The sequence below is a fragment of the Macrobrachium nipponense genome, chromosome 18 (assembly GCF_015104395.2).
Source record: "Macrobrachium nipponense isolate FS-2020 chromosome 18, ASM1510439v2, whole genome shotgun sequence".
NCBI classification, from domain to species: domain Eukaryota; kingdom Metazoa; phylum Arthropoda; class Malacostraca; order Decapoda; family Palaemonidae; genus Macrobrachium; species Macrobrachium nipponense.
In genome coordinates, this window is record NC_087211.1 from 55855604 (window position 1) to 55873103 (window position 17500).

The window sequence follows — 17500 nt, forward strand, 5'->3', positions numbered from 1 at the left end:
TATTCCTATCTGTTGCCCCCGTTCTATTAGTTTCTGTTGCCTCCCGTTCTACATTTCTGTTCCCGTTCTGTTCATTTCTGTTGCCTCCCAATCTATTTATTTCTGTTGCCTTCCGTTCTGTTCATTTCTGTTGCCTCCCGTTCTATTAGTTTCTGTTCCCGTTCTGTTCATTATTGTTGCCTCCCGTTTTGTTCATTTCTGTTTCCTTCCGTTTCTATTCATTTCTGTTTGCGCTCCCAATCTATTATTTCTGTTGCCTCCCGTTCTATTTTAGTATTCTGTTACCGTTTCTGTTTCATTATTGTTGCCTCCCGTTTTGGTTCCAGTTTCTGTTGCCTCCAAATCTATTAATTTCTGTTGCCTCCCGTTTCTATTCCTTTCTGTTGCCTTCAGTCTATTCATTTCATGTTGCCTTCCAGTTCTATTCCTTTCTGTTGCCTTCAGTTCTAATTCATTCTGTTGCCTTCAGTTCTTTCCTTCTGTTCCTTCAGTCCTATTCATTTCTGTTGCCTTCAGTTCTATTCCTTTCTGTTGCCTTCAGTTCTATTCATTTCTGTTGCCTTCAGTTCTATTCCTTTCTGTTGCCTTCAGTTCTATTCATTTCTGTTGCCTCCAGTTCTATTCATTTCTGTTGCCTTCAGTTTTATTCATTTCTGTACACGACAGTTTTGTTGAACAATCATTCTATCGCCTGATAGATTTATGTTCTTTTTTGTTAAATTAAGGCTGATTCAAATTAAGAAAAGATACTGACAAAGGATAATTTTGTGTGTTATATATATATATATATATATATATATATATATATATATATATATATATATATACATATGTATATGTGTGTACACTATATATATATATATATATATATATATATATACACATATATATATATATGTGTGTGTGTGTGTGTGTGTGTGTGTGTGTGTGTATGTGTGTGTAACATAACCGTGCGATGGACAACTCGTTCTTTTCTTCAATAATACTTTTATTTAACGGGATGTACTTATCTAGTCATGTGAAAATAATGCCGCACATTAATTTTATTTTGGAAAAACTACCTATATATATATATATATAAATTGTCCGCGCGCGCGCGTGCGTGTGTGTGTGTGTGTGCGGGTGTTTTGAAATATTGAAAGTAGAATTTTCTACCAGAAATTTACGAATTATATCTCATGGGTACCAAAAAAAAATAAAAAATAGAAAATTCAAATGGGCCATATGTTATTATTGTGAATACTGAATTCCTGACGTTATGGTGTTTGAAATATTTGAATATAGCGTCTCCGCTGTCTGCGAAATACAAATGGGGCGCCTCCTCTCAAGCAATCTGTGTCCTTTGTAAACTTCATAAGACCCCATGTCTTCGGAAGAGTCTCTCAAGGGTGACATTTACCCGAGTAGCTGCTATCTGGAAGCGTTCTCTCGAGTGCACTGAGCCTAATTGCCATGGAAACACACAGCTCCATTATGGGATTAAGATGAGCGCGCCTTTTGCCAAGGGCTCAAGTTCATTCCCTTAATTTGAAATTACCGTGGAAATTACGAACACTATCAGCAGCTTAAGTGGCACCGAGTTAGATCAGTACTTTTGTGTAGTTACCGCTGAGAGGGCCACACGGAACTGAAAGTAGGCCGTTCTGGTTTTGGACTGGACATGTACTGTAAAGGGTAAATTTGAAGCCAGAAGGGATACGCTTATTGGAATCATCTGCTGTAAGACGAAAATGTCAAGATAAATGTACGTAAGTATGTTGGTTAGTGGTTGTGAGACACGGGTCGATTCCTCGGGGAGCGTGTTAACAACGTCTCACTGTTATGATAAAAGTATGGGCTTAAAGTAGCCTACTTAAGTTTAGCTTTCTAAAGTATAGCCATAAGTTTAAAAGTGACATAAAAATACATTTGACCTCAGCATTCCCATTCAATTTATTTTTCTTAAAAACGGAGATGTGCATAAATTTTGACCTGCCTTCCCTACCAAATCTCAGTTCCCACGACGCGTTGTTGGCAGGTCAGCGGTCACTTTACGGGCTAAATTATAGACCACCATCTCCTTCAAGAACTGTAGCGTTGAAGCTGCTATTGCGATATAACAGTATGGAAAGCCAAAGAGTTAACTGCAGTACATGACAGGTCTCGGACGAAACCATAAATGGGGGATTAACATCAAAGAGAATAGCTAAATGGCTAACAATATCGTCCGAGATATATTCCTGAAATCTCTTCAAGTCCCCTGGAGCTAGAATTTTGTTTTTAAGTTTCCTGCCAAGTCATTTGGCCTTTCATTTTCTCTAATATATATGAAAGTCGGTTTACTTGCAGCCGTGATTATATATTCATACATGTTCACGAAGAGAAAGTCAGTATAAAAAAAAAAAACGTGGTAGAGGTAAAGAGAACACTTAATTCACTTTAGTAATTTTGGAGCAAACGCCGATTATACAAAGGAATCTGCGTTTTTTCCAATGGTAAGACTGGATTTAACCGTCATCTCCAGTCGGCCTTATGACCACTGTTATCAGGTGTCTGAGGCTTTCTATTACAGCTTATCGAGACTATTCCTTTAATCTCCCCAACTACTTGCCAGAAAAAAAATGCTGTTTTCTTGGTTGCGTATCTGAAACATTACGTTAAGGATGTTTGACCATGGTGTCGTGTTGGGAAGGGGGGAGGGGGACGGTTTGTGGAGATGGTAGGAGGTTTACAGATCAAACTACTTCCTTAAATTATGTATTTATTATTAGTATGTATGTATTCTCATACATACAATTAATGGGTATATTAATATTTTTACTAAGAATTATTTACAAATAATATTGGTTCACATTGCTCTCAAAACAAACGTTTTTGTGCTTTACTGGTTTTCTAGAAATAAATGCTCTAGGAATGGATCACGTGGTTCAACCCTGTACAATATTCACGGTAAACAGGAAACAGATTGGAATTTGAGGGAACAGTCTGATTACGACAACAGAACACTGCAACACATGACGTAAAGTTAGCTTCACCCGGTACTGGGAAGCATAGATCTGGCAACCACACAATGAAAATTTAAGTGACAAAAAAATCCAACTCGATAAGAAGTCCTCAAAATTACATAGCATTCTGAATTTCCTCCTCAAACTGTCCGTAGCTAACCCCCCCCGCCCCCTTTTTTTTTTTTTTTTAATTTAAACTCGACAAAGATTAACAGCAGCTGCTTTTCTTTGAGGGTGATGGTGCAGTTTTTGCCTGCAATACTAGGCAGGCTGCTGCTGCAGCAAACATTGACATTTTGTAACATCAGGTTTAATACGACTCATTTTTCTAGTGGTGTCTTGGCTACATCTAAAATATATATTAGTTTGCCTATTTTAGTGGTTCTCAACCTTTTTTTGGCTCATGCTTCCTCTCACCATATATAAGAATGTCATTCCCCCTCTTGAAAAATTGTCTGCCTCAAAGATTGCATTCCAAATGATATGCAACAAAATACTAACACAAACACGCAAGATAGCGAACAGAGAGCCCAGCGTGACCTCTCATTAGTGCGGACCAATGCACACTGCGTTTTGTGTGGTCCTAGAGCAAGTTTGAGCCTGCCAATCTGTGTTCATTTTCCCCCTAAAACCTGAAGTTCCCCTCCTGGTTGAGAATCACTGGCATAGTGCATTTATGGAACCTTTTGATCTCTAAATGTTTAAACCAGGAGTAAACACATTTTTGCAATATGGTAACGTCTCCTGAATACTACCACAGTAGGTCATGCGTGTCGTAAAAGGCGACCAAAAGGACAGCTGCTGTCTTGCAGTCTTACCTCTTTAGTAAAAGGCTAGGCCTACTGCCAGTAACTGTGAAAACTGTTGCCTTGCAATCTTACTTTTTAGTAAAAGGCTAGGCCCTCCGCCAATAACTGTGGAAACTGCTGCCTTGCTGTCTTACATTTTTTAGTAAAAGACTAGGCCCACTGCCAACCACTGTGGAAACTGCTGCCTTGGAGTCTTACTTTTTAGTAAAAGGCTAGGCCCACCGCCAATAACTGTGGAAACTGCTGCCTTGAGTCTTACTTTTTAGTAAAAGGCTAGGCCCACCGCCAATAACTGTGGAAACTGCTGCCTTGCAGTCTTACTTTTTAGTAAAAGGCTAGGCCCTCCGCCAATAACTGTGGAAACTGCTGCCTTGCTGTCTTACATTTTTTAGTAAAAGACTAGGCCCACTGCCAACCACTGTGGAAACTGCTGCCTTGGAGTCTTACTTTTTAGTAAAAGTCTAGGCCCACCGCCAATAACTGTGGAAACTGCTGCCTTGCAGGTGGACTCTTTAGTCAAAGGCTCACCGCCAATAGCTGTGGTTGATGACAGCGAGGACATTCGATCGTAAAATCCCCTTTGCCAAATAGTAAACCATGCTGATGTTGTAAGGAAAGGCGCATCAGGCAACCAACCCCTTAGTGTAGGGATAACGGTGGGACAGAAGAAGAAGAAGACGTCTCCTGAATTCAGGTGTACTGGTTTCATTCCCTCTCATTTATTTACTCATCCAATTTCCTGTACTTTGTCTCTCTCTGCAATCTGATTTCCCTTCCTTTGGAGCCCCCTGCCATGAGGTCTTTCAGCTGAAGATTTACTTACCTATCTAGAACAAAAAGAAAAAAAAAACGTTGTCGTGGAAATCAAAATGAAGTTATTTCTACGTAATGTCCAAAATCATTTACAATATTAGCATCATGTAATAAAAGATAATAAACAAAATATAATTTCATAGATATAAAGGTTTGCTGGTATAGTGGTTAGTGTTGGGGTATGCCACTCAGATGTCGCTGGTTTGCGTCTCCCCAAAGCGATGAAAAATCACTGCCTCTGTATCATGATCAGTTACTGCTGCAGTGTGGGGTTTGTGGTGGGAGGTTGAAACCAACACTCTTCGGAAGCTTGAATTTCAAGTCAATGGCCCCTGTGCGCTTGTTCCATGTTGTGAAATAATAATAATAATAATAATAATAATAATAATAATAATAATAATAATAATAATAATAATAATAAATTAATAGATAAGCACTCTGGAATTTTTTATTCGTTACTAATTTTGCTTACCCCTTGTAGAGGTGTATATGGAAAAGTGTGTCAGATTAAGCATGAGAGGCAAGACCAGCTATGCGGAAGTCAAGAAACAGCACTTCTGTGTCTATGGAAGGAGAAAATATGAAATACGTGTTTAATAAACATGAATTTTGCATGTTGCATGATAAAATAAAAGTAGAAATGTTAGAAAGTGGGTCGTTGTAGATGTATATTATGTGAAATTCACAAAGACTGGATTGAGCTTCGAGAGCATAAAAAAGGAAGGAAGTTTGTGGCAACGGTGTGGGCAAGGGAGGGAGGGAGGGAGAAGGAGGAGAGATTTAAGGCGATTTAGTCACGCCTCATGAAAATGGAAGAAGACAACTAAGCACTAAAATGGGACTTGAGAGGTTGATGAACTGAGAATAACTTCAGTGAATGTGAAATGGTTTTAATATCCAAAGGGGAGTTGTGAAAGAGATTACTAGTGTGAGCCTCTCAACTCTACCACTCAAAATAGACCTACTTAGTATTTTTTTTATTTTGTGAATACGACAATTTGATCGAGAAACACCCATGAACACATACTCACATTTACTTTACGAAATATATAATGCAAATATCTAGTACTTCACACTAATGCAACAAAGTGCGCTGTTCCTGACATTTTATTTTATCGATCGTAAAGCTCCATTCCATTTCGAAAACATCCGACAGAGTTGGTGAGGAAGTTTTGAAATGTTCAAGACCCCAGGAAGTAACGACAGCTTTCCGTAGTGGGACTCCTGGCTTCAAGACCCCAATCATTATGTCTTAAATTACAAATACGACCCCGGTTTCGGGGCACAAGTTACAAATACGACCCGGGTTTGTGGTGTGCCGGTGCTTGGAGCAAACTAGTGAGCCCGTTTGATGGTGTATGGGGCTTCCCTGAGAAATGAGCGAACGAGCGCCAAAGTGGTCGTTTTGATGATATATCGGTTGGATAAGTTCCTTTCTTCTCTCGCTATTTCTTCCAAATCGTTTTCTGCTTTCGTTTTTCGTTTTCTTTACCAATCCATTTCTGGTTTTGGCGTGAGATATTGTAATGTATCATTCTCCCACGCTTTTATAAATTTGCTGTCGGTTCAGTGTGCTATTTTTATTGTGCTATTCTCTGACTGATTTTGTCTTTAATGTTCTGCAGGTATCAATTAAACCCATTCGTTTATTCCTCACTTAATTTTCGATATTACGTAATATTGAAATTTTTCAGTGATTTCTTTTTATAAGTCATCGTTAACATTTGCCAGCAGTAGTCTCTCTCTCTCTCTCTCTCTCTCTCTCTCTCTCTCTCTCTCTCTCTCTATTTCTTAGAGTGATGGAAATCGTCGAGTTCTATGGTATTCCGACCTATCAGCCCCTTTATCGATCCAGGGTGAATCACATCAGCGACCTGTCACTCAGCCTTTGATCAGATGTATCTCATTGATCGAGGATGAATGAGGCTGATCGCCGCTGGAAGCATTTCCCGCGGTTCGCTCTATCAGATTTTCCACGTGGGAATTGGCTCTCTCTCTCTCTCTCTTCTCTCTCGTGGCACTATTTTATTGTTTGTGAGTATATATATATATATATATATATATATATATATATATATATATAATTATATATTCATATATATATATATATATATATATATATATATATATTATATATAATATATATATATATATATATATATTATAGATATAAGTTTGTATAACTTTGCAGAAATAGTGAACGCAAGCAACAGCTCTTCCTTAGGGGGGTAGTGCCGTCAGTGCACCTCTCACAGTGCACTATAGGCATTACTTAAGGTTGCTTTGCAGCGTCCTTTCGGCTTCTAACTGCAACCCCTTTCATTTCTTTTACTGTACCTCCGTTCATATTCCTCCATCTTACTTTCCACCCTCTTCTGACAGTTGTTTGATAGTGCAATTGCTTTGGGGTTTTCCTCCATTCACTCCTTTCAGACCTCTCCCTCCCAATTTTCCTTTTAGCTCTGAATGACCTCATAGCAGATCCCAGCAGTTTTCGGCCCAAATTATATATTTTATCTATCTATCTTCTCCTGTTCTTTTTATGAGAAAAGTCAGGTCGCCAGGAGAAAGAGCCCATGTCATTGTGGATCATATTTAGCTCCCCCAACGTTATGTTTTGAGCCCTGATCGTGTGTTTGTTTCTTTTCCTGTTTATTAGCAACCCCAAGCAAGCATTTACTTGTGGAAACGAATAGGAGATTTTATTTGCTGTAGTGAATTTGTTATGATAATAATAATAATAAGTAGGGCGCCTTAAAGGCGATAACTCGCGAAGCTTTAAGTTTAAACCATCAAAGAGTTAACTAGGTCTCTCTGAACTCTCTGCTACATAACCCTCATCGTTAATTTCATTTCAAATAGTCTTCCAACATCAAGCTGCAAATATGACAAACTATACAATGCGAAATGATTCTTTATAGCGGAGGTGAGAAGACATAGTTTAACTATGACCAATATTCGAGAAAACTATCGAATTTGGTGCTGAAATCGTCAGTTTTGAGAAAATTATAATGCAATCGTTAAAACATCATTCAAATGTGAATTTATGATATTTTACAAATAAATCTTATATGGAGTGAAATGTAAATACGTAAGGTTTTATCTGCCGAATGAATTTATCTTTTATCTACAATAGTTTTGGAGATATTAGCATTTGAATAGCGTTAGGGCCGGGAAGTGCCCGGCCACCAGAAATGATCCCGTTTCCAGTAAGACTTCATTTGGCTCATAATGATAATATTGATGAAAGAAAAACTGAAATGTGATAAACTTGTAGACGAAACTTGATAGAAATGGTAAATAATTTTAAAACCTCAAAAGATACAAGTTGACAAATACTGGCTCCCTTGTCGTCGGGGGGAGGGCTTAAGAGTCATTAGTATAAGCTATATGACAGATAGGCTACCTTTGCGGGGCAGTCCCATCTGGCCTTGTGTCTGCTGTTGGCTCAACTAAGTGCCAGTACTTTTTCTCTCTCGCTTTCTCTTGAGTTCTTTCTCCTCGTTCATGCGCGATCAGCTTTCTTCCTTCTTGCTTTCCCAGACTGTTGAAACCTTTCCCCATTTTTCTTCCTCCTTCTGGATGCTCAAGTCTTTAGCTTCAGTTTCAGAAACGACCTTGTGGGTGGAGCTCCTTCGCTACAAGGCTCTGAAGGCTCTGGAGACCGAAAGGCCTCCAGTGCATATTCCTGTAAAGTGTTCTCAATACATCTCGCAGTAGAGTCCGACGCTAGTAATAGTTTAATTTACTGTCATTTCTCTTTCATTCAGCTGCCCACCAACAGAAGAGAATAGCAGTCTTTAACTTTTACTTCTATCTGGTATTCACTCCCCATCTTCTCACAGCTCCCGCTAGAATTCAAAGCAATTATTTTATTCATCCGATTATCTCCTTCATTCAATTTTGTATCCAGTGGTGTACCTGTGGGCCATTACTACTCCCCCCGAACCCCTCTACCCAAATTTCTAACACGCGACCCACATTAACTGTGGGATTCATAATGCTGAATTGACTGACATCCGTGTCTTTATTACTTATTGCAAATCTATATTTCGTCATTCTCACAGCAGCTCAGTCTTACCATGAACCCTTACAAATGTGAATGAAAAAATAGTTGAATGAATGAAGGAGGGAAGGACGGAAGGAAGGAATGAACGAACGAACGAATGAATGAATGGAGGAAGGAAGGAAGGAAGGAATGAACAAACGAATGAATGAATGAATAAATGAATGAAGAAAGGAAGGAAGGAAGGAATGAACGAACGAATGAATGAATGAATGAAGGAAAGTTGGACAGAAGGAAGGAATGAACGAACGAATGAATGAATGAATGAATGAATGAAGGAAAGTTGGACAGGAGGAAGGAATGAACGAACGAATGAATGAGTGAATGAATGAATGAATGAAGGAAAGTCGGACAGAAGGAAGGAATGAACGAACAAATGAATGAATGAATGAATGAAGGAAAGAAGGACGGAAGGAATGAACGAATGAATGAATGAACAAAGTAAGGGATGAACGAAAGAATGAATGAATGAATGAAGGAAGGAAAGAAGGGATGAACGAATGGATGAATGAATGGATGAATGACGGTTTGAGGTATCACTGCTGATGAAAGAATAGTGCTTAATCCTTTTTAAGTATATATGTAAGGAATTCATATATACATATATATACACGCATATATACATATATACATACATACATTTATACAATAATATTATATATGTGATCTATAAATTGGGAGACTTTAAAAGAAAAAAAAAGGGCCTATACGTAAAGCCCGCAGTTATGCCTGAACAATTATAATTAACCGCACAGTCGTACTATGCAGGCAAATCTTTGCCATTAACTATACAGTCTTTACATCAGTCTCCGTAGTCAGCCCGCGTCACACACGATGCTCTGGCTGTATAATTGACTTTTGCTGGCACTATAAACAAAAAAAAACTCATATCAGTCATAAACGTCAAATAAGACGTCCAGTGAAAGAGTGGTTGATAAAAACGAATTAAGTACTCCCATGTGAATTTGTTAAGAGTTTAAATTTGACCCCAAGGATTTTCATAATGTTTTTTTGATATTTTAATATTTCATGGAAAGATAATTAAGTTCATAATCGTTTGTTTCCGTTTCAAAGTTGACACATATATAGGCCTAATTTTTTTCTATTTTATTAAAAGGGGTTAATATTGATTTGTTTCCATTTTAAGATTGACTTTGTGAAGTGTGTTACAGTGAATGAAATCCCAGTTTATTACTGTCCTCCTTTGCTTCATTAGTGTGTTGATTAGTCTAATTCCATTTCAAAACGAACTTACGTGGGATGTAAGTAATGACTAAACATACGCAGTCCAATATTGATTGATTTCGTTTCATCAGAAAGTAGAATATTATTTTTTCTCATTTTTAAAAATGAGTAACATACATGATGCATAATCATGAATAGGGGCATATAGGCCCATTCTTCTTTTACATTATTTTGTCATAATAAATATTTCTCCTCATTGAAAAGCTGACTTTCATATATAGTTTATGGGCACGAATAAACGTACATAGGCTTGACCTTTGGATTCTACTTGCCAAGCGAAGGTTTCAATAAATTCTACAAGACATTTCTTGTGGAAAAAATATACGTAAACATTATTCAGACATCCCTATCAATTATAAAAAACACAAGTAAATCCAATGTATCATCAATTTAGGTATAAACACTTTCTAACTTGATAAAACTCAACTAAATGTTCTTCATCGGTACGTGGTATCTGTCCGCGAACGAACAGCGAACCAAGCCAAAAAAATTACCTCCACCACATTAAAGTTGCAATGCGCATGCGCAGCCGTTTGGACTGAGGTTCATCGAGTGAGATGAGCTATTTACTCAGGCCGCCTGCGCAGGCCAGAAAAATTGTGCAGGTTGTCCACACTAACGTTCAGTTATAACTGCGCAGGTATAACTGAATGTTAGTGGCGGGCTTTACATCAGCTGCTAAGAAGGTCATCTAATAAAGAATAAACATCTTTTCTTGATAGCTGGATAATATCAGATATTTCACCATTGGTCTGCATAAATAGAATCAACAGTGTCAATTCATTTCTGTCGTTATTCCCGCAGATTTGTTGCCTTCAGTTAACACATACGTCAGCTTACGCCATTCTTCCCATAGATATGTAGCTTCAAGGCAGATTTACGTACAAATATTATTGTTTTCTCAGGTACATGACCTCTCAACACCATATTAGTCAGCTTGGATCAATCTTTCTAACGAATCTGTTACCACCGATCAACAGAATAATCAATGTGCATTCTTCTCCCCGCTGATCTGTTACCTCAAATGAAGTAGTAGCTAATCTAGTTCCGTGGTCCCTCCCGCAGATCTACTACCACGGCGAGAAGATCGGAGTGGAGGTGGTCGTCAGCAACAAGTCGAATAAACACGTGAAGAAGATCAAAGCCAGCATCGTGCAGCTCTGCGACATTTCGCTCGGACCCACCGGCCAGATCAGGAATAACGTCGCCAGCATCGAGACCCAGTGAGTAAAAACGTGTAGTATCGCATTTGACTCTCCTTGGTTGGAGCCCACAGTGCTACGTCATGCTCAGCACGCACGTGACCTACTGTGCGCTCCCTACGGGGTGACTCTGCCAGTAAACAGTGTTCCTTGATTCTTTATATTTCTAATTTTGCTGGGGGTCAACTGGTAACATTTTACATGGGTGAGGATGACAGTAAGTTTGTTCAACTATCGCTTTATTAGTATACAGCCATCTTTTTTTATGCATCTTTACTTTTTTCTCTTTTCCTTCAAGAAAATTAGTGAGTTAATAGTTAATCCTCGTGATATTTTCACTTCCCATATATGAATGTGTAGACTTCTTCGAATAGTGACAATAGTTAATTCCCTTAAAAGCAAAATAAACAGCGTAGTTTTTATTTATTTATTTAGGAAAGATTGAAAGCTGAATTGTGTTACTATTTTTTTATGACGTATAGACAGGAAAGTTGCTGCTCTATTGTAAAAGTAGGTCTTAGGCAAGGTTATGTGGTTCCATCTGCGGTTGTGATATTCACTTCATAGAGTCGTCAGGGAAAGAGAAGGTGTTGGTGCTGTACTGTAACGGGAAACAAAATTATGCATTGTGGAAGAGGCGATTTTTAGGGTGAAAGTGTGGAATGTAGTAGTCATAAGAAAGAGAATTCTCATTGATGTGAGAAAGAGATTTCAAGCAAGGGAAGCAGTTCGACCTGGAAATAAAGCCTCAGTATGTGCCTTCCCGTTTGCCCTGAATCCAACCTGTTTAATTGCAGACGAGTGTGTCCATGTCTGACCTTGGTCTAGAACTCTAGATAGAAGAAGCTTGGCCCTTTGCGAGCATGAGCTCTTGATCAGTAGGTATAGGATTCTATCCCTAGAATGTAATAGAAAGAGAAAATGAGATAAAATATTTTCAAGTTTTTAAAAGAAAGAAAATACACACTGGAAGTGGATGAAGTTTACTTCGGTGAGATGACGAAAAAAGCACCTCGGACTGGTACTATTAACGTTAAATGTTCCTATTAAATGGCCCCGCTCCCTAATCATAGGTTGTGATGCTTGGGAAACCCTTTACTGTTTTTTTTTTTTTTTTTTTTTTTTATGGTGAGAGGGGATTCCGTGTGTACCTATATTCATAAGCCGCGGATAAAAGAGGTTTAACATAAGATCAATTTTAAAATCGTAATGATAAAGTCTCTGAACGAATATCATTCTCGACATAAATTAAGCTTGGTTGCGTCTCTGCTTCTAATGATATTATGCCAGTTGCCCCTATTCAGTATCGTAGTGTTTTTGTTGCCATTCTTTACCAGAGTTTGAGAAATGTTTCACTGTTGGCAACTTGCGTCTCCAGCATATCTCCCCCCCCCCCCCGCCCCCCCGCCACCATGATGATAGGGCTTATTTTATTGAGCAATAACCTGTATGACTAGGTATTTGGTTTTTCGATGTTCATACCTTACATGGGATTTTTAAGTCAGGATGTGATTAAGTGAGGAAGATTCTCCCAACGGTATTTTGTAATTTACTAAGGAAACTGGGCTTCTTCGTAATATCAAGGTGTGAATTTTGATAAGTTTACGCATTTGAGTAGTTCTTTTGTGTCAACTATTGTAGAAGAAAAGGTTTCAGCAGCGAGTTGTTTAAAAGTGTCACAACGGTGTTCGATGTCAATGGCCTCTGATGTCAGTCAAGACGGCCGTGTCACGAAAAAAAAAAAAAAAAAAATGACTCGTACACCCTTTCATGTAGGAAGAACAACTCTCAATAGGATTTTGGCCGCTTCGTTTCTTTGCAAGGGGCGCATGTCATTATTTGAGTACTGGTTTAACATGAGGTGTCTGTGGCCGCGTGAGTTGACGGGAACGTGTTGTCACCCGTTCAATTTCTAAGGCTTCGGTGCCGCCATACTGTCGCTCCGATGAATGTCAATCTTCGACAGAGGGGCGTTTTTCATTCGTAATTGGTTCAAGGTCCCCTGAGGAGTCGCAGATTTTCTCTCTTTCTTTCTCGTACCGCAAGTGGCAGCAGCCCCTTGGAACGATGTGTGCCCAGATGTTGATCTGAGTAGGGGATCATGTACCTGGTTGCTAATCGACTTGTGGGTCTTGGCTATATGAGAGAGAGAGAGACATATGTGTGATGAGGAATCAGGACTCAATTTACTTATTTACACTTATAGCGCAGAAGAAAAAAAAAACTGAATCTTTACGAGACACTTTCCCTCCAGTGTTCTTTCATTTATTTTCTTAAACTCGTATCATGACGACCACTTGAAATATTATGAGTAAGTTCGAAAAGATATAGGTAGTTGCTATATGCCAACAAAGCGTTTCACTTCACCACTGTTTGATGATACTTTGGAACTTGGTGGATTACTGAGGTAGTAAGTATATTGCGGTGCAAGCTCATGTAAATTTTGAGTATCTGAAGTCTCAAAAGACGGTTCATTCCATTTATTTCGTTCTTGCTTTAATTGACAGAAAATTTTGTTTAAAAATGTCATTTCTGAAAAGTCCCCTGAAAAGAGACCAACTTTAAGGATATGGATTGATATTTGCAGAAAACCATAGTTCAGCCAGTTGGCTTGTGTGATAATAAAAGTTCATTTAGTCCCCCTAAATAAACTGAGTTCGTATCTTGCTTGTAAATCGTCCAAATACGCCTGGTTTAATATCTATACGTACATACATACATACATACATACACACACACACGCACACACAAACACACACATACACACACACACACACACACACATATATATATATATATATATGTGTGTGTGTGTGTGTGTGTGTGTGCGCGCGTGTGTGTGTGTGTATAATGTATGGTTGAAATTGAACGCCCAATGCCTCATTGCCAAAGGAGAGTTCCTATTTTCGCAAAAGAAATCAGTTGCAGCCTCCCACATGAACAGTGATCCGACAGACGCTGCAGCAGTGGGACTGAACCCACAAGGAGCTGGATCGTATCCACCAGCCCTAGACAGAAAATGAATATGCTGACCTCCTTATTGACGATAAAGTCAAGAAAGGGTTTGCATCACATAGCTCCAGCCCAGCAACCCAGCCCGCCCAAAGATATTTTCACAATAGGTGCTTTGATGAGCGTGATGCGTTTGAGAAGAGTTCCATCAGATGAATAACCCTATTAGCAAGGACACTGGTACCAAATGAGGAATCTTCTCTAAGGGCATGCTTACCGCAGCGGCTAATCAAACAGACCCAAAGAATTAACGAAGAGATTTCAGGCAGCTGCAGATTTCAGAAGCGGTGTCAGTCACTTTCAGTAAGATACAGACCTCTTATTATCGTCTGCACGTCCAAAGGAAAAGCGCCTCTCACCATGCGCAACAATCCCCTAGGGTGCTGTATCCCATTCAAGAGCCAAAAGCCACTTAAGAGGAAAGACACAACACCCCTTCAGGACCAGGATCTGTAAAAGCAGCACACCCATCAGCCGTGCTACCCCTAAGCCGGCCTCCTAAAAACAAGTTCCAGCCAACACTCAAGACCAGTGACCAGAGCAGCAGCAAAAGCGGCAAATGCAGCCTGAGCCGGACCATACAACTCGACCCCATTGAGTATTACAGCACCGACAGATTCTGAAAACCTGTGCAAGGATTCCTGATCATAAGATATGGAGGAGCTCCTCGATCTTACTCCTTGCAGATTTGCAAATTTCACTCAATTACAAGTTTCTTACGAACAAGAGGCTGTGATAAGAGGGAAAGAGGCTTCAGTAAACTGCAAAAAATGAGTTAGATTCAACAGTTTATCATCGGGAATGAAGTAAAACTGCTGAAGACTTGGAAAGGGCCAACAACTGATCCAGTCGTAAAATACACAAGCGACTTCATGCTGAATGCTGCCGTAGCTCTTGTTCATGAGACGAAGTCTGTTGTTAAATCCGTATCGAATTCATATGAACAAAATCCACCAGAATTCTCGAAAAGGGAAATAACATACGAGACATTCATCACCTACTTCTCTCTCTCTCTCTCTCTCTCTCTCTCTCTCTCTCTCTCTCTCTCTCTCTCACACACACACACACACACACACACACACACACACAAACAGCGAAGGACTTGAAAGGCTTCGCGTCATGTCGTCTATTTAGCTGCGTCATTTAGAAATCTCATAACACATCATTCTGTCATATGTATGTCTTAATTTACTTCGGTCGCGACAGCAGCTACAGCCTCTGCAGCCTTGAGGTGCACGGTTACCGTATTCTTGAACCTTCGACTTTCAATCTATTTTATGATTCGGTACCGAATGAATGAGAATATTTAAAACAAATAAGTCTGGAGCCTTCGTTACAGCAACAACGTGTCGTTCCTTTCCATCGGTTTTGTGACTTGTAATTCGAAGGCTTTTGTAGATCATTATTTCACTTCATGTGGTCATATTTACATTTTCGAGCGTTTTCCTCGGCATTCGTGTCATGTTGCCGCTGAGCATTTGTAACCATACGAATTTCTTGAAAAGTCTGACAGTGTTATCGCTGAAATGTATTTTCACTTTCTAGTGAACTGGTTGAACAATACTTACGATGATCTTTTTCCGATCGTTTAGAGGTCTCCCGTTTGATTAGATATTTCATCTTGCTTAGGGTGCAGTAGGTTTCAGCTGAGTTAATAAAAACAAAACCACTCTGAACTCGAGACATGAATGGTTTTCATTTTGAAATTAAATTATACTTGGTATCAGAATGAGCAACAACAAACGATGGTAAGATATTAATCAGATTCCATTCCAATGGTTGTTCTGTCACCCTGTAGAAACTAAGGCTGAAATTGGAGCCAAAGAGATCCAAAATGACGCCTGAACCGATTTTGTAATGGGTCTATTGCCTTCTAGGAATTACCCAGTAGGAACTGCGCCTTGAGTTTTTTTTTTTTCCTATTAAGGGGGTAAATAAACTCAAATATTAGAAGCAGTCGCTTCAGGGGTTCAGGAGGGAACCTTTGGTCCCTAATCCAACAGGACGGTCTCTTCGTGGACCTAGCTGGGGGATCCAGGGACCCAGGTTTTAAAAAGGTTCCTACTCTGGAGCTTCCTGCTGCAGAAGTTAAAGGGAACCTCAGGGGTTGCAAAAAGTTTAAGTCGCCCTTATGCAAATATGTTTGCAGACTAAACTTTAACCAGCCCAGATATTTATCTTGTAAAGTGTAGCCCAACATAATAGCTATGAGCACGTGTTTATATATATATATATATATATATATATATATATATATATATATCATATATATAGATATATATATATATATATATATATATATATATATATATATATATATATATCTATATATATATATACTATATATAGATATATATATATATATATATATATATATAGAAGAGATGAAAAAAAATGGAAAACAGAAAGGAGGTGGATGGCAAGTGTAAGAATGTAAGGAGGGCAGTGGTGTGGTTGAGAGTAATAAATAATTCTTCAGTCATATTAAGGCTGAGATTTATAGAACATAACATTACCAAGTATACCAGGAGAGGTGTGTGGTATGATTTTGAATGTGAAAGTACAACTGATGACAGAGCCATTTGTATGGGAAGAACAGTAAAGGTGTGAGGAAGGACGATGGGGCGTAGATCAAGTGTTGTGGATGGAACTGGTTTTTAGGAAGTGTAAAAGTCCATGGTAAGGTCCAATAAAACTATGGCTGAGCAGATTGCGTGGCACTGTGGATAATATTAAGGATGTATGTTGTAAAAGATGGGTGTTGAAAATCACTGAAAGTTTATATGAGAAAGGCGAAATCTCCATTAGAATATGTTGATGTGGGACTAAATGGTTTGAAGTAAAAATTCCTCCTAGACTAGGGTGTGTTCATGTTTGTTCAGTATCAATATGTAATCGATGTATGTGCAAATTTTTAGAATAAGAAATGTTATTAAAGGTGTCTATATATATATGATACAGCACTGGAACTATTGAAAAATTGAAAGTTAAGAGAAGAAAAATTAAAGCAAATATGAGCATGAGTAAAGTTAAGAGAGTGAATGGAACGGACAAAGATAGAACAATGAAAGTGAGTGTGGATGGTGGAATAATAAAAGCAGTCAATTCATTAATGTGCAAGAAGGTAAAATCCCTGGGAGTAATTTCTAACTTGATGGTAGGATAAAAGATTTTGTAAATTACAGAATGAGTGTCTTTGGTAGGCAAGAGAAATACTTGAAGGTATGATTGAGGCAATTTTTTTATGTGGAGGTGAAGTATGGAAGTTTAATGTGATAAATAGAGCAAGTGGTAGAAAGGTTAGCATGGTCTTTTTAGATGGTTTGGTCGTGTAGGAAGACCGGGGGGATGATATATCAGTAGCACATA

The 17500-nt window shown here is 38.7% G+C and overlaps 1 protein-coding gene across 3 annotated transcripts in view; it reads left to right on the top strand.

Annotated features, from left to right (window-relative positions):
• LOC135197087 (phosrestin-2-like) overlaps positions 1 to 17500 on the top strand; it is a 265329-nt gene that overhangs the window by 236618 nt on the left and 11211 nt on the right. For all 3 annotated transcript variants that reach the window (XM_064224042.1, XM_064224043.1, XM_064224044.1), the window contains one exon: positions 10983 to 11140. In XM_064224042.1, the coding sequence (XP_064080112.1) occupies positions 10983 to 11140 (158 nt within the window). The remainder of the gene's footprint in view (positions 1 to 10982; positions 11141 to 17500) is intronic.